Genomic DNA, 24,123 nt, shown 5'->3' with positions numbered 1-24,123 from the left:
AACCCGGGAAGGGGAACGGGGCCTCCCCCCATCCCTTCATCCTGCCCCATCCGCCCGGAGCCGGCTCGCTTGGAGGGCAGAGGCGGGAAGGAGCCGGCACCCCCCCTGCTGCCTTCCTTCCCCCCGCGGTGGGCGGGCGGGGAGCGCCGGCATCCCCCGGGCTGGAGGAGCCCGGCGGGAGCGGCGGGGCTGGGGCCGGGGCCGGGCGACGGGGGCGTGAATTTAAAGGCAGCCACGGAGCCAATGCGCAGGAAGGGGCCGAGCATGTGGGGAGGTTGTTTACACCAGCCCGGCCCCGGGAGCTTTAACCCGGCCGGCGGCGAGGCGCGGAGCGGGGCTCCCTGGGACGCTGTGAGTAGCGGGGTAGCGGCAATGGGGATTCCGACCCTCCCCCCGCCCGGCCTCTTCTTCCTTTCCTCCTCCCCATCGGGAAAATAAAAAAAAAAAAAAAATTAAAAATAAAAAAAAAAAAAAAAGGGAGGGGGGACATGGGGAAGCCAAAAAAAAAATCAAAAAAAAAAAAAACGCGCGAGGGAGCGGTGGTTCCCGCCCGGTCGGGCCGGACCGGGCCGGGCCGCACCTCCCCCGGCCCCGGCTCCTCCCCGCCCCGCCCGGCGGGGCTCCAGCCCGGGGCCGCCGTGTACGTGAGCCGGCCGCGGCGGGGACGGGGATTTCAAAACAAGCTGCGGCGGGGGAGGAGGGCGGGGGAAGGCGGGAGCCGCGCCGGAGGTAAGCGCCGAGCAGCGCCGGGCCCGCTCTCCACCCGGGCGAGCCCCGTCCCCGGGGGGAGCCGGCTCTGCATCCCCCCTCCCCACACACACCCACACCCGCCGGGTCTGTGCTGTCCCCCGGCGCATGCACCCCCCCCTTCCCCGACTCCTTCCCGCTCACCCCCAACCCCCCGGGGCTTCTCCAGTACGGTCCCCCGCCTTCCCTCCGTTTCTCCCGGTGTTTGAGCCCCCTCCCCCGGTGCGTACCCCCTGCCCGGTGCATACTCTCCCCTTTTTGCCCCCCGATGTGCGGCACGCCCCCGGCCTGCCCGCTGCTGCATGAGTTCCCCCCCTCCCTCCGGTACACATCCCCTCTTCCCCCCCCCCGGTTCGTGCACAGTCGTCCCCCCCTTTTCCCCGGTGCACGCCCCCGGTAGACACCCTCCTTTCCCCCCCGCTCCGTGTGCCCCTCTAGTAACCCAACCCCGCTGCATGCCCCCCCGTTGCACAGCCCCCGTTCCATGCCCTCCCCCGGTACACAACCCCTTCTTCCCCCGGTAACCCAACCCCAGTGCATGTCCCCTCGGTACACCCCTTCCCCTTCCCCTCCGGTGCATGCCCCCGCTGTACACCCCCCCTTTACCCCCTTTTCTTTCCCCCCCGCCTCTTTCCACGTCTCCCCCCTCCTTCCCGTGCAATGTCCCGCCCTTTGGGGGCCTGTGCCCGGTGCTTCCCCCCCTTCCCTTCCCTCCCCTCCCTCCCAGTGCATGCCCCGCCCCCGGTTTGTCCGGTGCATGTGTGGGTGTCCCCCCCCTTTCCCCGTCCATGTCCCCCGCAGCCCGCCCCGCACACACGTGCCCTCTCCCTCCTCCTCCTCCTCCTCTTCCTCCCCTGCCTCCGGGCCCTGCCATCTTCCCCACGTGCCCTGCCCGCATGCACACGCACACAAACACACGCGTGAACGCGGCCGTGTCGTGTCTGTCACACGTGCCTTGGCTCCTGCTGCACCCTCGTCCCGCTACCGGGACTTCAAATCATTCCCCGCCGGCATCGCTCCCAGAAAGCTCCAAATTCCCGCCCTTCCCTTCCTGGCTGCCCTCGCCGCTGGCACCCGCCCGGCCCCACGGTGATGCCTGGGGAAGTCGCTCTGCCTTGGGACGGAAAATGCGTGGTTTGGGTTTTTTTGTTGGGGTTTTTTGGTTGTTTTTTAAGGCAGGCGGGTGTTCTCCAAAAGCGTTCTGCTCCGGAATCATTTCCCCGACTCTGGGGTGGGTGAGGGTCGGGAACCCTTCCCGGTTCCACTGGTGACACGTTGGCGAGCAGCAAGTGCTGGGATGAGGAGGAAACTTTAGGAAAGCAGCTCCTGGTTTATAGTATCGTCCGTGAGGGTGCGTTTGGCTCTGTCCTGGGCTGGTAGATCCTTCTCACTTCTTTTTAATTTTTTTTTTTTTTTTTAATGAAGTGCCAAACTTTGCGAACAGCTCTGTGCAGGTATCTTGTTTCCCAGTCACGTGTGTCCGTGGGTAAAGAGGTGGAGTGTGGTTTGTAACAGGCTTGGAGATGTTTTTAGGATGAAGGGTTTGGAGATGTTTTTAGGATGAGAAGGGTTTGTAAAGGGCTTGGAGATGTTTTTAGGATGAGAAGGTTTTGTGAAGGGCTTGGAGATGTTTTTAGGAGGAAGGGTTATTTAAAGAGTTTGGAGTGAGAAGGGTTTGTAAAGGGCTTGGAGATGTTTTTAGGATGAAGGGTTTTGTAAAGGGTTTGGAGATGTTTTAGGATGAGAAGGTTTTGTAAAGGGTTTGGAGATGTTTTTAGGATGAAGGGTTTTTTAAAAAGTTTAGAGATGCTTTAGGATGGGAAGAGTTTGTAAAGGGCTCTGAGATGTTTTTAGAAATAAGGTTTTTTTAAAGGGTTTGGAGATGTTTTAGGATGAGAAGGGTTTGTAGAGGGTTTGGAGATGTTTTTAGGATGAAGGGTTTTGTAAAGGGCTCAGAGATGTTTTTAGGATGAAGCGTTTTGTAAAGGGTTTGGAGATGTTTTTTAGGATGAAGGGTTTTTTAAAGGGTTTGGAGATGCTTTAGGATGGGAAGAGTTTGTAAAGGGCTCGGAGATGTTTTTAGAAATAAGGTTTTTTTAAAGGGTTTGGAGATGTTTTAGGATGAGAAGGGTTTGTAGAGGGCTTGGAGATGTTTTTAGGATGAAGGGTTTTTTAAAGGGCTTGGAGATGTTTTTAGGATGAAGGGTTTTGTAAAGGGTTTGGAGATGTTTTAGGATGAGAAGGTTTTGTAAAGGGTTTGGAGATGTTTTTAGGATGAAGGGTTTATTAAAGGGTTTGGAGATGTTTTAGGATGAGAAGGGTTTGTAAAGGGTTTGGAGATGTTTTTAGGATGAAGGGTTTTTTAAAGGGTTTGGAGATGCTTTAGGATGGGAAGAGTTTGTAAAGGGCTCGGAGATGTTTTTAGAAATAAGGTTTTTTTAAAGGGTTTGGAGATGTTTTAGGGTGAGAAGGGTTTGTGAAGATGTTGGAGATGTTTTTAGGATGAGAAGGATTTCTAAAGGGCTTGGAGATGTTTTTAGGATGAAGGGTTTTGTAAAGGGTTTGGAGATGTTTTAGGATGAGAAGGGTTTGTAAAGGCCTTGGAGATGTTTTGGGACCAGAAGGGGCTCTTCAGAAACCGCAGGTTGGGAAGAGAAGATTAAAAACTGGGGTTTGTTATCAGTCCTTGCAGCGTTCAGGGTCTATTGTGGTGTGGACTTGGTGGTCTGAGTTGCAGATCCGTGGCGTGGTGGTCTGTGGCAGAGTTAGGTTTGATTTGAGGGAGCCCACCAGCATTTATTCTGGAAAAAATGGGGAGAAAAGGTGCTCTGTAACTCCACATTCTCTGGGAAGAGGATTTATGCTGGTCCTGGTTGGCACTGGAGCTGCCTTCCTCTCGCCAAACCCCAAACAACATCCAGGGGAATGTGGGGGGCACCCACCCCACTTCCCCGTGGCCCCATGACTTTCCTTGCGTGCTGGATGAAGTGTTCCTCATTCCCAACAAGGAATGAAAAAAGGTGCTCTGCAACTCCACATTCTCTGGGAAGAGGATTTGTGCTGGTCCTGGTTGGCACTGGAGCTGCCTTCCTCCCTCCAAACCCCAAAGAGCATCCAGGGTGAGAGTGGAGGGCACCCACCCCACTTCCCTGTGGCCCCCCGACTTTCCCTGTGTGCTGAACGAAGTGTTCCTCATTCCCAACAAGGAATGAAAAAAACTGCTTTAACTCCACATTCTCTGGGAAGAGGATTTATGCTTCTGGTCCTGGTTGGCACCGGAGCTGCCTTCATCCCACCAAACCCCAAAGAGCATCCAGGGTGAGTGTGGGGGGCACCCACCCCACTTCCCCGTGGCCCCATGACTTTCCCTGCGTGCTGGATGAAGTGTTCCTCATTCCCAACAAGGAATGAAAAAAGGTGCTCTGTAACTCCACATTCTCTGGGAAGAGTATTTGTACTTCTGGTCCTGGTTGGCACCAGAGCTGCCTTCATCCCACCAAACCCTGGACAAACAACATCCAGGGTGAGAGTGGGGGGGCACCCACCCCACTTCCCCATGGCCCCCCGATTTTCCCTGTGTGCTGGATGAAGTGTTCCTCATTCCCAACAAGGAATGAAAAAAGGTGCTCTGTAACTCCCCATTTTCTGGGAAGAGGATTTATGCTTCTGGTCCTGGTTGGCACCGGAGCTGCCTTCATCCCACCAAACCCTGGACAAACAACATCCAGGGTGAGAGTGGGGGGGCACCCACCCCACTTCCCCGTGGCCCCCCGACTTTCCCTGTGTGCTGGATGAAGTGTTCCTCATTCCCAACAAGGAATGAAAAAAGGTGCTCTGTAACTCCACATTCTCTGGGAAGAGGATTTATGCTGCTGGTCCTGATTGGCACTGGAGCTGCCTTCCTCCCTCCAAACCCCAAAGAGCATCCAGGGTGAGAGTGGGGGGCACCCACCCCAGTTCCCCGTGGCCCCCCAACTTTCCCTGCGTGCTGGATGAAGTGTTCCTCATTCCCAACAAGGAATGAAAAAAACTGCTTTAACTCCACATTCTCTGGGAAGAGGATTTGTGCTGGTCCTGGTTGGCACCAGAGCTGCCTTCCTCCTGCCAAACCCCGGAGAAGCAACATCCAGGGTGAGAGTGGGGGGCACCCACCCCACTTCCCCGTGGTCCCCTGACTTTCCCTGCGTGCTGAACGAAGTGTTCCTCATTCCCAACAAGGAATGAAAAAAGGTGCTGTGTAACTCCACATTCTCTGGGAAGAGGATTTGTGCTGGTCGTGGTTGGCACCAGAGCTGCCTTCATCCCACCAAACCCTGGACAAACAACATCCAGGGTGAGAGTGGGGGGCACTCGCCCCACTTCCCCGTGGCCCCCCGATTTTCCCTGTGTGCTGAACGAAGTGTTCCTCATTCCCAACAAGGAATGAAAAAAGGTGCTCTGTAACTCCACATTCTCTGGGAAGAGGATTTATGCTGCTGGTCCTGGTTGGCACCGGAGCTGCCTTCATCCCACCAAACCCCAAAGAGCATCCAGGGTGAGTGTGGGGGGCACCCACCCCAGTTCCCCGTGGCCCCCCAACTTTCCCTGCATGCTGGATGAAGTGTTCCTCATTCCCAACAAGGAATGAAAAAAGGTGCTCTGTAACTCCCCATTTTCTGGGAGGAGGATTTATGCTTCTGGTCCTGGTTGGCACCGGAGCTGCCTTCATCCCACCAAACCCTGGACAAACAACATCCAGGGTGAGAGTGGGGGGCACCTACCCCACTTCCCCGTGGCCCCCCGACTTTCCCTGCGTGCTGGATGAAGTGTTCCTCATTCCCAACAAGGAATGAAAAAAACTGCTTTAACTTCACATTCTCTGGGAAGAGGATTTGTGCTGGTCCTGGTTGGCACCAGAGCTGCCTTCCTCCTGCCAAACCCCGGAGAAGCAACATCCAGGGTGAGTGTGGGGGGCACCCACCCCACTTCCCTGTGGTCCCCTGACTTTCCCTGCATGCTGGATGAAGTGTTCCTCATTCCCAAGAAGGAATGAAAAAAGGTGCTCTGTAACTCCACATTCTCTGGGAAGAGGATTTATGCTGCTGGTCCTGGTTGGCACCAGAGCTGCCTTCATCCCACCAAACCCCCAGACAAACAACATCCAGGGTGAGAGTGGGGGGCACCCACCCCACTTCCCCGTGGCCCCCCAATTTTCCCTGTGTGCTGGATGAAGTGTTCCTCATTCCCAACAAGGAATGAAAAAAGGTGCTCTGTAACTCCCCATTTTCTGGGAGGAGGATTTATGCTTCTGGTCCTGGTTGGCACCGGAGCTGCCTTCATCCCACCAAACCCTGGACAAACAACATCCAGGGTGAGTGTGGAGGGCACCCACCCCACTTCCCCGTGGCCCCCCGATTTTCCCTGTGTGCTGGATGAAGTGTTCCTCATTCCCAACAAGGAATGAAAAAAGGTGCTCTGTAACTCCCCATTTTCTGGGAAGAGCATTTGTACTTCTGGTCCTGGTTGGCACCGGAGCTGCCTTCATCCCACCAAACCCCAAAGAGCATCCAGGGTGAGTGTGGGGGGCACCCACCCCAGTTCCCCGTGGCCCCCCAACTTTCCCTGCGTGCTGAACGAAGTGTTCCTCATTCCCAACAAGGAATGAAAAAAGGTGCTCTGTAACTCCACATCCTCTGGGAAGAGTATTTGTACTTCTGGTCCTGGTTGGCACTGGAGCTGCCTTCCTCCTGCCAAACCCCAGACAAACAACATCCAGAGTGTGGGGGGCACTCACCCCACTTCCCCGTGGCCCCATGACTTTCCCTGCGTGCTGGATGAAGTGTTCCTCATTCCCAACAAGATGCCTGCTTTCCCAAAAACCTCCACTTGGCCTTTCCAGCTGCGACGCCAGTCGCACGAGGGCTGCCGGTTGGGTTTTTATTTTTCATCCCGGCGACGACTGGGGAAAAAAAAAAAACCAAACCATAACAAACCCACAACCAAAAAAAACTCTGTCCAAAATACACGCCCGGCATTGAAGCAAGAAATAATTTGGGATCTGTGCCGGCTCTGACCCCTGCGGCGCGTGATTGCAAACAGCTGGGAGGACTCGAGGCGGCAGCGTGGCCTCCCCAGCTCCCCCTTCACCACCGACACCCTCCCAGCTCTTGCTCCTCTTCTTGCTTCGTGTTTTGGGGCACGCCGGGTGTGGATTTTTTGGTGTCACCCTGGGGCTAACGGGTTGAGCGTCGAAACGGGATCCGGGCCTTCAAAAAGTCTGTTGGAAGCAGACGTGGCTCCCCAAAAAAAAAACCCAACAACTTTGGGAAGGGTTTTCCTTCCCCCGGTTGCGAGCGCGTCCTCTCTCCTCCTTGCCCGCTTCCCCCCCTCCTCTTCGGGCTGGAGGGGGAAGGAAAAGGGAAGGCGAAATGAAACCTCGAAGGAAATGAGAAGCAGCTCCCACCTTCATTTCTGCCTTTTCCCTGCACCTGGCTGCCGGCCAAACGCTGCCTCAAAAACCGGCAGAGATTCGGCGCCGGGTTCTGTTCCGTGGCGGCACCGGCGTTGCCGTCGTCGACTCCCTGAGCCCTTGGAAGGGCAGTTCCCACGTGTTCCCACTGCCCGGGTTTAGAAGGTGATGCAGGGAGGAAATGTGGTCTGGTGTGGTTAATTTCTGGGCAAGGTGGAGTGGCTTTTGCGGCAGCTTTTTTTTTTTTTCTTTTTGAGCTCTGGGATTCGAGGCAAACCGCTGCCTCGTCCCCTCCCTGCTCCAGCCCATTTTGGTTGTCTTGTGGGTGAGAAATAAAGGTTGGATCTTACCCTTGTGCTCAGCCTTGGTGAGGCCTCACCTCAAGTGCTGCGTGTGGTTTTGGGCACCACGGTACAGGAAGGACTTCGAGGGTGCAGAGAAGAACAACTGATGGGGTGTCTGGAGAGCAGATCTTCCAAGGAGAGGCTGAGGGACCTGGGGCTGTTCAGCCTGGAGAAGAGGAGGCTGAGGGGAGACCTTATTATTGCCCTCTACAACTGCTTGAAAGGATATTGGTGGTCTTGACCTCTGGTTGGTGGGTGGTGGCCTCTTCTCCCCGGGGACCAGTGAGAGGAGAAGAGGTGATGGGTTCAAGTTGCACCAGGGAAGGTTCAGGTTGGTATTAGGAAAAAATTCTTCCCCAAAAGAGTGGTGAAGCATTGGAACAGGTTGCCCAGGGAGGTGGTGGAGTCACCATCTCTGGGGGTGTTCAAAAACTGGGTAGATGGGGTGTTTCAGGAGATGATTTCGTGGTTAAGGTGGGGTAGGACTGACAGTTGGACTCACTGATCCTTTCCAACCATGATTATTCCATGATAAGGAGCTTTGGGAGCAGAGCTGTTTGGCCAAGTTATTTGTGTTCATCAGAAAACACGTTGCAACATGGAAAAAAAAACCCATTATCAGACAGAAGGGGCTGTGGAACATCCCTCACTGCAGTGTCCTCTCTGTTCCTTGGACAGGAAGGAGGGGGAAGCCCAGGGAGCAGCTCTGCCTTGGGGGACATCAGTGATGTCCCCACGTGCTGTGGGATGGGGCCTGGGTGCTGTCCCTGCCACTCCTCTCTCCATTTTCAGCCCTTCCTCCTGCTCTGTTTGTTACAGCTCCTCAAAAGTTGTTAATTTTCTACTCGGGGAGGGGAGGATTTCAGGGGACCGTTTGTCCATAAAACCACTCATAAATTTGGGGTGTTGTTTGAAGTGGGGATGTGGTTTGGAGGAGCCCTTCCCGGGGTGGTCAGAGGTGGAAAAGGAGCAACGAGCTCCGCTTGGCTTCCTCGGGAGACTTTTCTCATCCCAGACAACAAAAATCAGGTGTTAAAAAATAATTAATAAAATTGGATCTGCCTTTAAAACACCTCTGCCACTTCCTGACGGGGAGCTGAGCATCTCTGACAGCCACCCCCAGGAGGAGGGGAGGGTCTGGGTGCCAGCACCCATCTGCTTGAGGTTAATCCCCTCTTGCACGAGCACCTTGGACTCTCCGTGGCCCAGGGTGTGCTCTGACCCACCAGACACCTGCAGCCCCCCAGGGTGACACTTGCTGACAAGCCCAGGTGGGGTAGCCAAGGTGATGGTTTTGCACCCTCACCCTTCAGCATCCCTTTCCTGCACCCCTTGGAGAGGGTGTTGAGCTGGGAGGAGGGTGGGATAGAGGAGAAGTTGGATTTATGAGGGTTGGGTGCATCATCTGTCCCCGTGCCTGGGTGTCCTTAGTGTTCAAGGAAATGTGGAAATGCTTGGTTTTTTTTTAAACAGTGGTAAAATGGACAAACCTGGTGAATTGAGCCAGGCTTGCAAGTAGAGCTGCACCAAGACGAGGGAAACCTATGTCAGAGGAAAAGGAAACTATTTCTGGGGGTAAAAATAGGTTAATGATAATTACAGGGAAACAGTTTAGGATCAGAATGCTCCAAATCCTTCCTTTCTTAACACTCCCAGAGCAGGAGAAAGGTTCTGTTGCCAGACCAACCCTGGACATGAGCTGGTGATGGTTTTGCACCCTCAGCCTCCCTTTCCTGCACCCCTTGGAGAGGGTGTTGAGCTGGGAGAGACTTTGGGAGGAGGATGGGATGGAGAAGTTGGATTTATGAGGGCTGGGTGCATCCCTGTGCCTGGGTGTCCTTAGTGTTCAAGGAAATGTGGAAGTGCTTGTTTCATTTAAAACAGTGGTAAAATGGACAAACCTGGAGAAATGAGCCAGGCTTGCAAGCAGAGCTGCACCAAGACGAGGGAAACCTATGTCAGAGGAAAAGGAAACTATTTCTGGGGGTAAAAATAGGTTAATGATAATTGCAGGGAAACAGTTTAGGATCAGAATGCTCCAAATCCTTCCTTTCTTAACACTCCCAGAGCAGGAGAAAGGTTCTGTTGCCAGACCAACCCTGGACATGAGCTTGGAGAAACCTCTCCCAGGAGCACCAGAGTTCCCAAAAAAGGGGAGCACCCACTGGGGGGGGGGCTGGGAAGGGGGATGGCATTCTGTGCCAGAGAGGTTTCCTCCCCAGCTGCAGGACTGTGCTGGGCACGGGCCCAAGTCTGGGGGTCAGGGTTGAAGAAGGGCAGGGGGGTGTTTCAGTGTGGCAGGGGGTGGCTTTAGGAACATCTGCTGGTGGCATCTCCCAAGAGGTTGATGTGGGCTCCAAGGGCTGTCCTGACTGGGCAGGGGTCTGGGAGGAGTTTGGGGTCTGGAGAATAGGTCTTCCAAGTGTTGGAGAGGGTGCAGAGAAGAACAGCTGATGAGGGGTCTGGAGAACAGATCTTCCAAGGAGAGGGTGAGGGATTTGGGGCTGTTCAGCCTGGAAAAGAGGAGGCTGAGGGGAAACCTTATTATTGTCCTCTAAAACTACTTTGAAGGAGGCTGTAGTGAGGTGGGTGGTGGCCTCTTCTCCCCAGGGACCAGTGAGAGGAGAAGAGGTGATGGGTTCAAGTTGCACCAGGGGAGGTTCAGGTTGGTATTAGGAAAAAATTCTTCACCAAAAGAGTGGTGAAGCGTTGGAACAGGTTGCCCAGGGAGGTGGTGGAGTTACCATCCCTGGGGGTGTCCAAAAACTGGGTAGATGGGGTGTTTCAGGAGATGATTTAGTGGTTCTGGTGGTGTAGGACAGACGGTTGGACTCAATGATCTTGGAGGTTCTTTCCAACCATGATGATTCTGTGATTCTATGACTGTTTTATGGAGTTTCCTTTGGGCTGGCTGATGGCTGATCCTTTTTTTTTCTTTTTCTTTTTAAAGACAGGTTTAGAAGTGGCAGTAAACACCTGCAGGTTGGGAGGAGCTGAGGCACACTGCTGTCCCCATGTTCCCAAGGTGTCTTAGAATCATAGAATGGTTTGGGTTGGAAGGGAGCTCTAAAGCTCCCCCAGTCCAACCCCTGCAGTATCAGGGACACCCTCACCCAGATCAGGGTGCTCAGAGCCTCCTCAAGCCTCACCTTGAACATCTCCAGGGATGAGGCCTCAACCCCCTCCCTGGGCACCCTGTGCCATTGTTCCACTGCCCTCATGGGACACAACTTGTTCCTCACATCCAATCTAAAGCTGCTCTTCTCTAATTTAAACCCATTGCCCCTCATCCTATCCCTCCAGGCCCTTGCACACAGTCCCTCTCCCACCCTTCCTGTAGCCCCTTCAGACACTGGAAGGTCACTCTTAGGTCTCCCCAGAGCCTTCTCTTCTCCAGGCTGAACACCCCCAGCTCCCTCAGCCTGGCTTCCCAGGAGAGGTGTTCCAGCCCCCTGAGCATTTCCATGCCCCCTCTGGACCCTCTCCATCAGCTCCATGTCCTTCCTGGGTTGAGGATGCAGCCCCGGTGTCCGAGTGCCGCTCCGTCCTGGCACGGGGCTGCTGGAGCGGCAGAGACCTCCCCTTTTTTTTTTTTTTTTTTTTTTTTTTTTTCCCTTTTTTTTTGCTCCTAGGGTGTTGGGAAAGCAGAGATTGAACACCATGGTCCCTCAGGGAAGGTAACATCCTCCTTGTGTCCTTCTCCTCCACAGCTTCTCCGAGATGGCCAGCGTGCTGTCCAGGCGCCTGGGGAAGCGCTCCCTGCTCGGCACCCGCGTCTCTGCCCCCAGCACCTTGGCCGAGGGGGTGCTGGTGCCCCCCCAGATCTCCAGCTTGCAGACTGACCTCAGCCAGCTGCCTGCCCACCCAGAGGATGGACTCTGCATGCCAGCAGTGGAGGAGAGCAGCCAGGCACCCAGGGTCCCCAGCCCCAGCCACCGGCAGCTCTGTGCTGGGCAGCAGGTAGGTAGGGAAGCTCCCGGTGTCCTGGGGTGGTGGGATGTGCTCCAGTGGGATTAAAACTCCTCAGGCTCTCTGAATGTGAGGTGCAGTGGGGAGGTGTGATTACTGAGAGCTGTTAAGGGGTGTTGGTGCTCTTGTGGTTGTGCCTGAGGGGTTTGGACTGTGACAGCTCAAGTAGCTCCTCTCCTGGAGGAGATGTCTCTAGTCCTAGCCAAAAGTGGCTGCCTTGAGGAGGAGATAAGAAAGCCTGATGCTTCCCTCTAGTGTTCCCCAGCTGTCTGAGGCTGAGGGAGTTGGCTTCCATACAGTCAGTGACTCCAGGTGGACTTGTCTTCCATGGACTTGTCTTACCTCCCCATTACCCATGGGGTCAAATGGCAAGGAGCCCCCCAGCTCCATGAGCCTCATGGCTCCAGCCTTCAGAACTCACCAGCAGCTTTTTGTAGGGTTGGGGGTCAAGGGTGTGGACATCCATGGTGAAGAAGCTCTTGGTTAAGAACAAGATGTGATGGCTCACCCAGAAAGGATGTCTAGTCCTGCTGGAGCCTGCTGTTCCTTGTGCCCTGAGCTCCTGATGCTTGGAGCTCCATGGAATCATGGAATGTCAGGTTGGAAGGGACCTCATCTGGTCTAATTCTTAGGAGATGCTGCTTGGGGGAGGGAGCAGTGCTTGTTTTCAGTCCCACTGGATCAGTTCCTGTTGATGCCAGGCCAAGCAGCACTGTTGGAGTGTAGCTGGGAGCTGCTGGTGTAAAGTTTATTTCTTGGCTGCTACCTGCAGGACTCTAAAACCTTCTTTGGCCAGAGCTTGTGACACAGAGAGTAAATAAGGCCCCTGTCTGGTTTTCTGGCTTCTTCTGCCCAGTTTTTATTAACCAGAGGATGGTGAGGGCTGTTTTCCTCTACTGGGAGCAGCAGGCAGGATCTGTGCCTGGGGCTTTGCAAAGCCAAGGGAGGTGTTGGCTCCTCTTGGCACACATTGTCAGGGAGACAACTCCTGTGTTTCACAGGGGATCATCATAGAACAGCTCAGGTTGGAAGGGACCTTAGAGATCATTTCCTCCAACCCCCTGCCATGCCCAGGGACACCTCTCATCCAGCCCAGGCTGCTCCAAGCCTCATCCAACCCCTCCAGGGAGGGGGCAGCCACAGCTTCTCTGGGCAATCTGGTCCAGAGTCTCAGCACCCTCCTGCTGAAGAACTTCTTCCTCAGATCCAGCCTGAACCTCTTCTCCTGCACTTTCAATCCATTTCCCCTTCTCCTGTCACTGGACACTCAGGAAAAGTCCCTCTGCAGCCTTCCTGGAGGTTCCCTTCAGGGACTGGGGGGCAGCTCTAAGGTCCCCCTGAGGCTTCTCTTCTCCAGGCTGAACAATCCCAGCTCCTCAGCCTCTCCTCATGGCAGAGCTGCTCCACCCCTTGGATCATCTTTGTGGCCTCCTCTGGACTCATCCCAACAGCTCTGTGTCCTTCTTATGGTGGGGACACCAGAACTGGACCCAGTATTTAAGGTGGGGTCTCACAAGAGCAGAGTAAAGGGGGGAGAATCAACAAAGAACAATCCCAGCTCCTCAGCCTCTCCTCATAGCAGAGCTGCTCCAGCCCCTGGATCATTGAATCCTCACTCCTTGTCTTCAGAAAGTAAGGTCAGGGTTTCTGTGCACTTGTACTGATCTCTTTCAACCTTGGTCCTTACTTGGGTGTTTTTTTCCAGAAGAAGGTCCCACCTGAGCTGGTCTCACAAGCTCTGCCTTGGTCAGGGTGTGGGTGCGTGTGTCCCCCCATGGTGCTTCCATAAAGAGATGTTCCTGTTCCTATAAATAGCCAGAGACATCTGGAGCATCTTTGGACACAGATCCATTTCCATTAACAGAAATAGGCTGATGGGTGGTGGTGGAAAACTCATCTATCAGGAGGAGTTTGGGAAACTATGAAGGAGGAGGTTTGCACATCACCTTCCCCAAGGAGCTGGGACTGGAGGGACCGAGGTGTGAATCCAGCACCCGGGAATTCCTCTGTTCCCCTGTCCCCCTCTGGCTTTTAATCCTTTTATCTCCATACTTTGCCAGGGTGTGTAATGCCTGTGGGAATCCTTGCAGCAGGATGATGTGAGAGCAAAGCCAAAGCAGACAAATTCTTGGAGAAAAGTCCACTCAAAACCACAACACTCGAGGGGGGTGGATGGTACAGGCTCAGGAGATCCATGGGATTCCTGGAGTCAGGAAACTTGTGCCTGGGAAGAGCCAGATCTTTTGGTGGTGGGGTTGGGATGAACCCTGGCCACCTCTTTGCTTTGCTGTGACAGCAGTCTGAAGTCCAAACCCTTCAGGATGGTCCTAAATCCCTCTGGAGCTCCCTCTACTGCGGGAAGAGGGAGGGGAATCCTGCGGTGGGCTCGGGCTTGGCTTGTGCTGCAGCAGGGTGGCAAGTGAGAGATGGGCTGACTCCAATGGGATGAGCTTCAACAAGGCCAAGTGCCGGGTCCTGCATTTTGGCCACAACAACCCCATGCAGTGCTACAGACTGGGGACAGAGTGGTTGGAGAGCAGCCAGGCAGAAAGGGAGCTGGGAGTCTGGATTGCCAGGAAGCTGAAGAGGAGGCAGCAGTGTGCCCAGGTGGCCAAGAAGGCCAATGGCATCCTGGGCTGGCTCAGGAACAGCGTGGCCAGCAGGTCCAGGGAAGGGATTCTGCCCCTGTGCTCAGCCCTGGGGAGGCCACAGCTTGAGTCCTGTGTCCAGTTCTGGGCCCCTCAGCTCAGGAAGGAGATTGAGGTCCTCGAACAGGTCCAAAGGAGGCAACTGGGCTGGTGAAGGGACTCGAACACAGATCCTATGAGGAGAGGCTGAGGGAGCTGGGGGTGTTCAGCCTGAAGAAGAGGAGGCTCAGGGGAGACCTCATTGCTCTCTACAACTCCCTGAAAGGAGGTTGGAGCCAGGGGGGGGTTGGGCTCTTTTCCCAGGCAACTCTCAGTAAGACAAGAGGGCATGGTCTTAAATTGTGCCGGGGGAAGTTCAGATTGGATATTAGAAAGAATTTTTTCACGGAAAGGGTGATCAGACATTGGAACGGGCTGCCTGGGGAGGTGGTGGACTCTTCGTCCCTGGAGACATTTCAAAAGAGCCTGGATGTGGCACTCAGTGCCATGGTGTAGTGACTGTGGTGGTAGTTGTTCAAGGGTTGGACTTGATGAGCTCTGAGGTCCCTTCCAACCCAGCCTATTCTATGATTCTATGAAGTGACCCCCACCAACCCCACCCCCCTTGTGCCATTTTCAGGTCCTTGTCACCTACAACGGGCAGGAGTGCCCGGGCCTGATGGAGCAGCACAAGCCCCTGAGTGACAAGGTGAAGGTGCTGCTGCCTGAGCAGGGTTTGCAGGCGTGCTGGAGGGTGCAGGATGTGCCCCAGCCCCCAGCCCTGCCCTCTCCTGGTGCTCCTGGCCCTGCCGAGGTGCTGCAGAGATCCGTGTCCAGCAGCATCGATGTACCCAAGAGGTTGGTGATTTGGGTTGGGGGTTTTCTCTCCCTCGGGGGGGGGGGGGAGGGATCTTGGTGGCTCCAGCAATGCCAACGTTTGGGGTTTGCAGCCAGAGAGAGGGCAGTTATGGAGCTTGGGGATAGATCTGCCTTCCCAGTGCTGGATTATCCAGGGGATGGTTAAATTTAGGGATTAAGGGGATTTGAATTTTTATTTTCCTCCTAAACAGGGAGAAAACATCCTTCCCAAAAACTTAAAAATGACTGGGAGTTTATGGAGGGAGGCTGGGGGGGGGGGAGAGTTGTGGATCCTGCAGATGCTGCTGCCCTTTGGGTTGTGGGTGACTCCCTGGGTCAAACCCAGGATGTTAATTTGCTTTTTCCCTCCCTCTCCCTGCAGGAAAGCTGATGCTGCTGTGGAGATGGATGAGATGGTGGCAGCCATGGTGCTGACCAGCCTCTCCTGCAGCCCCGTGGTGCAGAGCCCTCCTGCCAGTGAGAGCAGCATCCCCCGTGAGTCTGTGTTTCATGGCTTTGTCAAAAAAATACATCATCTGAAACAAAAAAAAAGAGGGGAAAAAAAAAAAAAAAAAGGGAGATGTGGAGAAATGTGCTGTGCCCTTTGGAACTGCTCTTCCCCTAGGGAAGTGGTGACAGCACCAAGCCTGCCTGAGTTCAAGAAGTGTTTGGGTGGTGCTGTCAGGCACGTGGGGTGATTCTGAGGGTGCCCTGCACAGGGACAGGAGCTGATGATCCTGATGGGTCCCTTCCAACTCGACAAGATTCTGTGGTTCTGTGATTTTATGGTTTCTCAGTGTCACCCAGTGATGCTTTGCTGGGTGACACAAACAAGTGCCAGGACAGGGGTTGTGCTGTGGGTAGGGCAGGGGGACAGGGTTCCAAACTGCAGGAAGGGAGATTTGAGATGAGATCTGAGGAAGAAATCCTTTGGTGTGAGTGTGATGAGACCCTGGAGGTGGCCAGGGAGCAGCACCCAGGTCACAGTGGAGCCCACGGGTGCTGCTTGGGGCTGAGCAAGCCAGGACACCCCTGGCAGCATGGTGGGGGTGACCCTGCCCTCCAAAACCATCCTGGGGGAGCCCCCCCACCCAGGAGTCCCAGGCCAGGGAGCACTGCCCGGTCGCTGTTCCTTTTTTTAGAGTCTGTTTCATTCCCCAGGAGTCAAATGTAGACAGAAGGATAAAAATAACTCCCCTGGAGCCGTGGGAAATGTGTGTGCCCCCAGCTCTGGCTGCACCCCGGGGGGCACTGCTGGTGCCAAGGAGGATGGGGAAGGGAAAAATGAAACAGGGATAAAGGGCCAATAATTGGGAGCTGAGCAAAGGTGCAAGGGCTTCACCTTGCTTGAGGGTTTGTTTGTGGGGTTTTTTTTTTTAAATAGAAGGAAGCTTGGAGCTATTCAGCCTGGAGGAAGGAAGGCTCTGGGGAGACCTTAGAGCACCTTCCAGTACATGAAGGGGCTGCAGGAAAGCTGGGGAGGGGCTTTTCACCTGAGAGGGCACTGACAGGACAAGGGGTAATGGTTTTAAGCTGCAAGAGGGGAGATTTAGGTTAGATATTATGAAAAGAAAAGTTCACCATGAGGGTAGTAAGAGTCTGGAAGAAGTTGCCCAGGGAGATGGTTGATGCCCCATCCCTGGCAGTGTCTCAGGCCAGGTTGGATGAAGCCTTGAGCAACCTGATCCTAGTGGGAGGCATCCCTGCCCATGCAGGGGATCTTGATGATCTTTGAAGTTCCCTCCCAACCCAACCCAACCCAACCCAACCCAACCCAACCCAACCCAACCCAACCCAACCCATTCTGTGATTCTCCCCAGCCTCAGAGCTGATCTCTGCCTCGGGCTGGGGGTTTGGTTGTCCCCAAGCTGAGGCCATGTCCCCCTCCCCACAGCCTCCCGGGCAGCCTGCGATCCCTGGAAGGAGAGCGGCGACGTCTCGGACAGTGGCAGCAGCACCACCAGTGGGCACTGGAGTGGGGGCAGTGACATCTCCACCCCCTCACCCCCCCACCCTGCTGGCAGCCCCAAATACTCCAGCGAGGCCCTGAGCTCCCCCCAAGCTGATGACGGCTTCGAGACCGACTCCGACCCCTTTCTCCTCGACGAACCCGCCCCACGCAAGAGGAAGGTACTGCTGGGGGGGGTGGGAAGGGCCCAGCAACCACTGGGGTGACTGGAATCGTGCTGGTGTCCCCTGGAAGGGACGCTGCCACCGGGCAGGGGGTGAGCCAGGCTGTGTCTCTCCCCCAGAACTCTGTGAAGGTGATGTACAAGTGCCTGTGGCCGAGCTGCGGCAAGGTCCTGCGCTCCATCGTCGGCATCAAGAGGCACGTCAAGACCCAGCACCTGGGGTAAGGCAAAGCTGTCCTCCTCCTCCTTCCCTGCCTGACCACCAGAGCTGCCCCATTTGTGATTCTCACACTGAATATAAATTTCCTGTCCCTGAAGGGGGCCTGAAAGGAAGCTGGGGAAGGGATTTGGACAAAGGCCTTGGAGGGATGGGATGAGGGGGAAGGGTTTGCAGCTGGGAGAGGGGAGATGGAGAGGAGATCTTGGGGAAGAAAGGAGGGAGAAATTGTTTGGGGTGAGGGTGCTGAGCCCCTGGTTGCCCAGGTTGCCCAAGGAAGCTGTGGCTGCCCCATCCCTGGCAGTGTCTCAGCCCAGGTTGGATGGGGCTTGGAGCCCCCTAGGCTGGGGGAGGTGTCCCTGACCATGGCAGGGGGTGGAACTGGATGAGCTTTAAGGTCATTTCCCACCAAAACCAGTCTGGGATTCTACCAATATCCCCAGTACTGGAGATACTGTCTCCTGTGCACTGAGCTTGGCAGTTCTCAGCCAGGCAGCCCATATCACTGCAGCCCCTCTTCCACATGTCCACACTCAGGGAGCCCAGAGCTTTCTGGCACCACAGGAGCCATCTTTTGGCTTCAGGGCTGCCCAGCTCATGTGTGCATTTTGCACTGGCAGGTGCTGAGTTTACACGTGAGCCCCAGGCTCCTGGGCAGAGGCCAGAAGGCACCAGCCCAGTGAGGTTTCACAAGGGCTGGCAGCTTGAGAGCTCTGCCTGTTGTGCTGGGGGCTGGCTCCACCTCCACCACCCATGTGCCATCCCAGTGGTGGCCACCCCTTTGGGCAGTTTTTCTTTGCTCTGTCCTGATCCTTGATGATCCTGGAAGGTGTCCAGAGCAGAGCCACTCAAATGCTCAGAGGGCTGAGCACCTCCCTGGGAAGCCAGGCTGAGGGCTTGGGGTTGTTCAGCCTGGAGAAGAGGAGGCTCCCAGGTGAGCTCAGAGCAACCTTCCAATATCTGAAGGGGCTCCAAGAAAGCTGGGGGAGGGCTTTGGACACGGGGGGGTAGGGAGAGGACAAGGGAAATGGGTTAAAACTGGAAGAGGGGAGATTGAGGTTGGACATGAGGAAGAAATTCTTGAATTTGAGGGTGCTGAGCCCCTGGTTGCCCAGGTTGCCCAAGGAAGCTGTGGCTGCCCCATCCCTGGCAGTGTCTCAGCCCAGGTTGGATGGGGCTTGGAGCCCCCTGGGCTGGGGGAGGGGTCCCTGCCCATGCAGGGGGTTGGAACTGGAGGAGCTTTAAGGTCCCTTCCAACCCAAACCAGTCCATTCTATGATTCTTTGATCTCCCATGAACTGCCCCCAAACTGCTGAGTGCTGAGGGTGTGGGTGAGGGTATCAGCTTTGCTGTCCTCTCCTTTTGTGGCCCCACTGCACTTCTCACCCCCAAATCCTCTGTTTTCTTTAGCTTTCATGTCTGTGTTTTCCCTATGTGTAATTTTTCTCCTCTTGCTTTGGAAACGTGATTGCCAGGACAGAAGGGCAGTGCTGGACTGCCATCCAGTGCCCAAGAAAAGAAATGAGAACATAATTAAAAAAAAAAAAAAAGATAAAAAAGACTCCAGAGGCTGTTACCTGCTGAGTGAACAGCCAGCTAAATGAATTTGATTAGAAACAAGCAGGGGATTTTCAGTGGTGTCCTGTCAGCTTGCCAGCTTTTTGAAAGGTCCTGGAAGAGGTATTGATGTAGAGAAGAGCAGCTTCAGATTGGATGTGAGGAACAAGTTGTGTCCCATGAGGGCAGTGGAACAATGGCACAGGGTGCCCAGGGAGGGGGTTGAGGCCTCATCCCTGGAGATGTTCAAGGTGAGGCTTGAGGAGGCTCTGAGCACCCTGATCTGGGTGAGGGTGTCCCTGAGACTGCAGGGGTTGGACTGGGGGAGCTTTATCCCCAAATTATTCTGACCTTCCAACCCAAATTATTTTATGACTCTGTGGTCTCCCTTAGAAGTGCCAAATGCTGCTGCAGGGGCTGTGGCTGCTCTGCCCAGGAGGGTGAGATGGCTCTGCCCCTGGCAATTTGGGGGCTGCTGAGTCGGATGGAAGCAGGGAGTGACTTTTCCCCCCTCCTGATTTTTCACCCCTCTCCTTTTTTCCTCCCTGGCAGGGACAGTGCAGACTCTGACCAGCGGAAGCGGGAGGAGGATTTCTACTACACTGAAGTGCAGGTGAAGGAAGAGCCAGCACCAGAGGTGGCCCCTGCCACCAGCCCCACGTCTGTCTCTGCCCCCATCATCATCCAGCAAGCCCTGGCCAAGCCTGAGCCTCTGCTGCTGGAGCAACCAGTGCCAGAACCTGCCCTGGCCAGCAGCACCCTGAGCCAGTCTGCCCCCAGCTCCTTCTGGCACATCCAGGCTGATCATGCCTACCAGGTGAGCTGGTGGCAACTCCTTGGGGCTCTGTCACCTCCTGAAATCTTAAGAGTCAGGAAACCCTTTCAGTTGGAAAGGATCTTCAAGCTCATCAAGTCCCAACTGCTAAGCCAGCACGGCCAAGCACTGCCCCATGTCCCTCATCCCCACATCCCCAGGGCTTTCTCTGAAACCCCTCCAGGCATGATGGGGACTCCAGCCCTGCCCTGGGCAGCCTGGGCCAGGCCCTGACAACCCTTTCCAGGGAGAAATTCTTCCCCAGCTCCAACCTAAACCTCCCCTGGCTTCTGCTGAGGCTCAGGGGGAGCTCCTGGCCTCTGCTCCCCTGCAATTACCCAGGTTCTGGTATGCACCACACCCAGCTGCCAGCAGATAACAGGGGCTGGAATGCAGCCCTGCCGGATCCTGCACCTCCCTGCTGCACACCTCGGCCAGAGCAGCAGCTTTTGAGGCACAGCACCCAGAGTGGTGGCCCCATGGGCACCCTGGCCCTGTGGCCATTGTCCCAAGGGCTGCTTGAGAGCTGAACGCTGGTCTGGAGCTGCAGGGTAGTGCAGGGGTAGAGTAGATGCAAGTCCATGAGCTGCATCTGTATACACTCCCAGCCCAGGGATTGGATGTGATACCATCTAAAAGTAAAAAGGTTGTGTAAAGAGGTGTAAAAATACACAGATCCTCCTCCTGGATGCTGGGAGGGCTGGAGCAGCTCTGCTCTGGAGCCAGGCTGAGAGAGTTGGGGGTGTTGAGGCTGGAGAAGAGAAGGCTGCAACGGGGAGACCTTAGAGCACCTTCCAGTGCCTGAAGGGGCTCCAGGAAAGCTGGGGAGGGACTTGGGACAAGGGCCTGGAGGGATGGGACCCTGCGAGGGGGAAGGGTTTGCAGCTGGGAGAGGGGAGATGGAGAGGAGATCTTGGGCAGGGAGGGAGGGAGGGAGGGAGGGAGGGAGGGAGGGAGAAATTGTTTGGTTGGACTTGGTGATCTCAGAGGTCCTTTCCAGCCATGAGCATTCTGTGATTCTCAGGTGTGGGCCATGGGTTAGTGGTGGCCTGGAATAAGGTGATGTCCTGGCTGGGCTGGAGTGGGATAGGACAAGGGGGAAGGGTTTGGAGCTGGGAGAGGGGAGCTGGGGCTGAGATGTGAGGGAGAAATTGCTTGGGGTGAGGGTGCTGAGCCCCTGGTTGCCCAGGTTGCCCAAGGAAGCTGTGGCTGCCCCATCCCTGGCAGTGTCTCAGCCCAGGTTGGATGGGGCTTGGAGCCCCCTGGGCTGGGGGAGGGGTCCCTGACCATGGCAGGGGGATGGTACCAAACCAGTCTGGGGTTCCATGAATCTCTGTGTGTTTTGGCTTTTCAACCAAAAGCAGCTGCAGGAGTGAAGCAGTTGCTGTGCCCAAGGGTGCCACAGACAGGACTGGGGCTGTGCAGGATCCAGCCCTGGAGGAGAAGTGGCTGAGGGCCTCAGGGATGTGAATGCCTGGGGTAGTAGTGAGCCCCAGGGGCTAATGCTGGACTGTTTTTTCCTCCCCCCCAGGCCTTGCCCTCGATCCAAATTCCAGTGTCCCCCCACATCTTCACCAGCATCAGCTGGGCCACTGCCACCTCGACTCTCCCCTCCCTGTCACCGGTGAGTCCTTCCTGCCTCTCCCCTTCCTCTTTTCGGGGTGCAGGCTTGGGTTGGGAGCTATGGGGACTTCCTCTCTCCTCATTCCCCACTTCCAACAGGTTCGTGGGCTGGGGGCACCCACGTCTCCCACTGCCCTGTTGTAGCACCCAGGGGGACACAGGGGACAGGGAACCACCTTGTCCCTGCTGTCCTTTGACTCCTGATTTCCCCTGCAGGTGCGGAGCCGGTCGCTCAGCTTCAGTGAACCCCAAGCACCCACTTCCATGCTCAAATCCCACCTGATCGTTGCCTCACCACCCAGGGTGTCCATCAGCACCAGGTGAGGGTCCCACCAGCCAGGGGGGTGCAGAGCTGGAGGGAGATGGGTGCCCTCCCAGCACTGGAATGATAATTATGGGGCCTCACCCTTTAGATACACACCTGAAGGTCTGCAATGGGTTGGTAAATGTTATTTTCCTGCACCTGGGGAGGAATAACCCCAACCACCAGGACAGGTGAGGGGATGTCCTGCTGGAAAGCAGCTCCATGGGGAAAAACCTTGGAGCCCCAAGGAAATTCTCCATGGGTCAACAGTGTGGCCAAGAAGGGGTTCTGGGGGGCATCAGGAAAAGTGTGTCCAGCAGATCTGGGGAGGTTCTCCTGCCCCTCTGCTCTGCCCTGGGGAGACCACCCCTGGAATCCTGGCTCCAGTTTGGGGCTCCCCAGTTGAGGAGAGACTGGGATCTACTGGAGAGAGGCCAAGGGAGAGCCCTGAGGGTGCTGAAGGGACTTGAGCATCTCTGCTGGGAAGGAAGAGTGAGAGCCCTGGGGCTGTTGAGGCTGGAGAAGAGAAGGCTGAGAGGGGATCTGATCAATGTCTCTGAATATCTGAGGGGTGGGTGTCAGGAGGAAGGGGCCAATCTCTTGTTGGGGGTGCCCAGGAACAGGACAAGGAATAATGGGTGGGAGCTGGAACAGAGGAAGTTCCAGCTCAAGCTGAGGAGAAACTTGTGGAGTGTGAGGGTGAGGGAGCCCTGGCCCAGGCTGCCCAGAGAGGTTGTGGAGTCTCCTTCTCTGGAGCCTTTCCAAACCCCCCTGGATGTGTTCTGTGTGTCCTGCCCTGGGGGATCCTGCTGGGGCAGGGGGGTTGGAGCTCTAGAGGTCCCTTCTAACCCCTGACAATTTATGAATCTGTGATTTATTCCCTTTTACTTTGTTGCAGGAAGGTCCGTGGGGAAGCCAAGAAGTGCCGTAAGGTTTACGGCATCGAGCACCGGGACCAGTGGTGCACAGCTTGCCGGTGGAAAAAAGCCTGCCAGCGTTTCCTGGACTGAGCCTGGCACCCTGGTGCCACCTCCCCTCCCCTGCTCCTACCCCGGGGAGCACCCAAGTCCCTCACTGCTGCAACCAGGGACCTCGGAGGTACCTCCTGTGGCCCCCAGAAGACACCTCCAGAGCTGCGTGTAAATTCCTCCTCCCGTGCGTTGTGCGTCTGCTGGGTTTGCTCTTCAAACAAAAACCTTTTTTTTTTTCCAACTTTTTTTTTTTTTTTTAAGAGTAGCTCCCTTTGAACAGTCAAAGCCGGGGCTGGGAAAGAAGCCGGTTCCTCAGGGTGTTTTTTTGAGGGAGATTGGAGGTGATCTGGGGACCAAAGAGCTTCTTCCATTTCCCAGGTCAGCCCTTAAATCTCCCGAGGTGTCTCAGCAGGGCTGGGGGGGAGGTGCTGGAGCAGCTTCTCCTGCTCTTTTGGCTACCTAGGAAAGTGCCCGCCCCTCGGATCCTTGAAGGGGAGGGGGCGGTGACCTTTATAGCTTTAAAAAAGAAAACAGTCGGCTTGCTACAAGCCGGGCAGGAGCAGTTCTGGGGGCAGGAGTTGGAGGTTTCTGTCCCCGTGTGGATGCTGGTGTCGAGTCACGCCGGTAGTGTGTGGTTTTCTTGGAGACATTTGAGGGGAGAGGAGAAAAAAAAAAAATCCCCAAAACCGTTTTAATCAGGAAAACAATGAGAATTTGGAAGGCAAGAACCTGGTGTTCCTTCTCATTTCAGGCTTCTTAAGCCTGCTTAGCTCCCTGAAAACAGCGTGGCCCTCGCCACCTCCTTCAGAACCAGGCTGGGCAAGTTGAGTTTTATCTTTAAATGGTTTCAGACTTGAGGAGGGGAGATTGAGGTTGGACAGCAGGAAGAAATTCTTCAATTTGAGGCTGGTGAGACACTGGAACAGGTTGCTCAGAGAAGCTGTGGCTGCCCCATCCCTGGCAGTGTCTCAGCCCAGGTTGGATGGGGCTTGGAGCCCCCTGGGCTGGGGGAGGGATCCCTGACCATGCAGGGGGTTGGAACTGGATGAGCTTTAAGGTCCCTTCCAACTCAACCCATTCTATGATTGTATGAATATTTAACATCTCCACCAGTAAAGGCAGCTAGCTGGGAGGACTGGGAAGGGCTTTCCCTTAGCACCACCACCTGGCCCCAGTTGGGCAAAACACTTCAGAATTTGCTTTTTGTGTTATTTTAGTTGCATTTTCTTTGCTGCGTTTTTGATAATCACAGGCTGTGTCCTGCAGCCATCAAGCTGAGAGCAATCCCATGGAGCCCCCTCCCTGTTTTTAAGGACCCTGCTGAGCCTCAACTTCCCTTATCAAACCGAATCAAGCAGCTGGGAGAATCAGGTCTCACTCCGGATCAAGCCCTCCTCGTTGGAGGGATCTGGGTTGAGATACCCAGAGATGTTCTTCTGGTGCTTGTGGATGTGTTTGGGTGGTTTTTTTTTTTCTTGTTGTTTGTTTTGTAATTTTGTACATACAAGCAGT

The 24,123-nt window shown here is 55.3% G+C and overlaps 1 protein-coding gene across 2 annotated transcripts; it reads left to right on the top strand.

Moving 5' to 3' along the window:
* The first annotated feature begins 256 nt into the window (after positions 1 to 256).
* On the top strand, positions 257 to 23,815 carry ZNF395 (zinc finger protein 395). Of its 2 annotated transcripts, none has more exons than XM_071742262.1 (10): positions 257 to 351; positions 11,250 to 11,499; positions 14,776 to 14,993; positions 15,376 to 15,488; positions 16,888 to 17,123; positions 17,246 to 17,346; positions 19,452 to 19,716; positions 21,245 to 21,337; positions 21,553 to 21,656; positions 22,539 to 23,815. In XM_071742262.1, the coding sequence occupies exons 2-10, from the start codon at positions 11,260 to 11,262 to the stop codon at positions 22,648 to 22,650; spliced, it is 1,482 nt and encodes a 493-aa protein (XP_071598363.1). In that variant the 5' UTR covers positions 257 to 351; positions 11,250 to 11,259; the 3' UTR covers positions 22,651 to 23,815. The 2 variants fall into 2 exon arrangements, with proteins under 2 accessions (XP_071598363.1, XP_071598364.1); XM_071742263.1 differs by lacking the exon at positions 257 to 351 and adding an exon at positions 659 to 729.
* Positions 23,816 to 24,123: the final 308 nt, after the last annotated feature.

The sequence above is a fragment of the Heliangelus exortis genome, chromosome 3 (genome assembly GCF_036169615.1).
Source record: "Heliangelus exortis chromosome 3, bHelExo1.hap1, whole genome shotgun sequence".
Classification (NCBI taxonomy): Eukaryota; Metazoa; Chordata; class Aves; order Apodiformes; family Trochilidae; genus Heliangelus; species Heliangelus exortis.
This window is presented reverse-complemented; position numbering and strand designations above follow the sequence as displayed.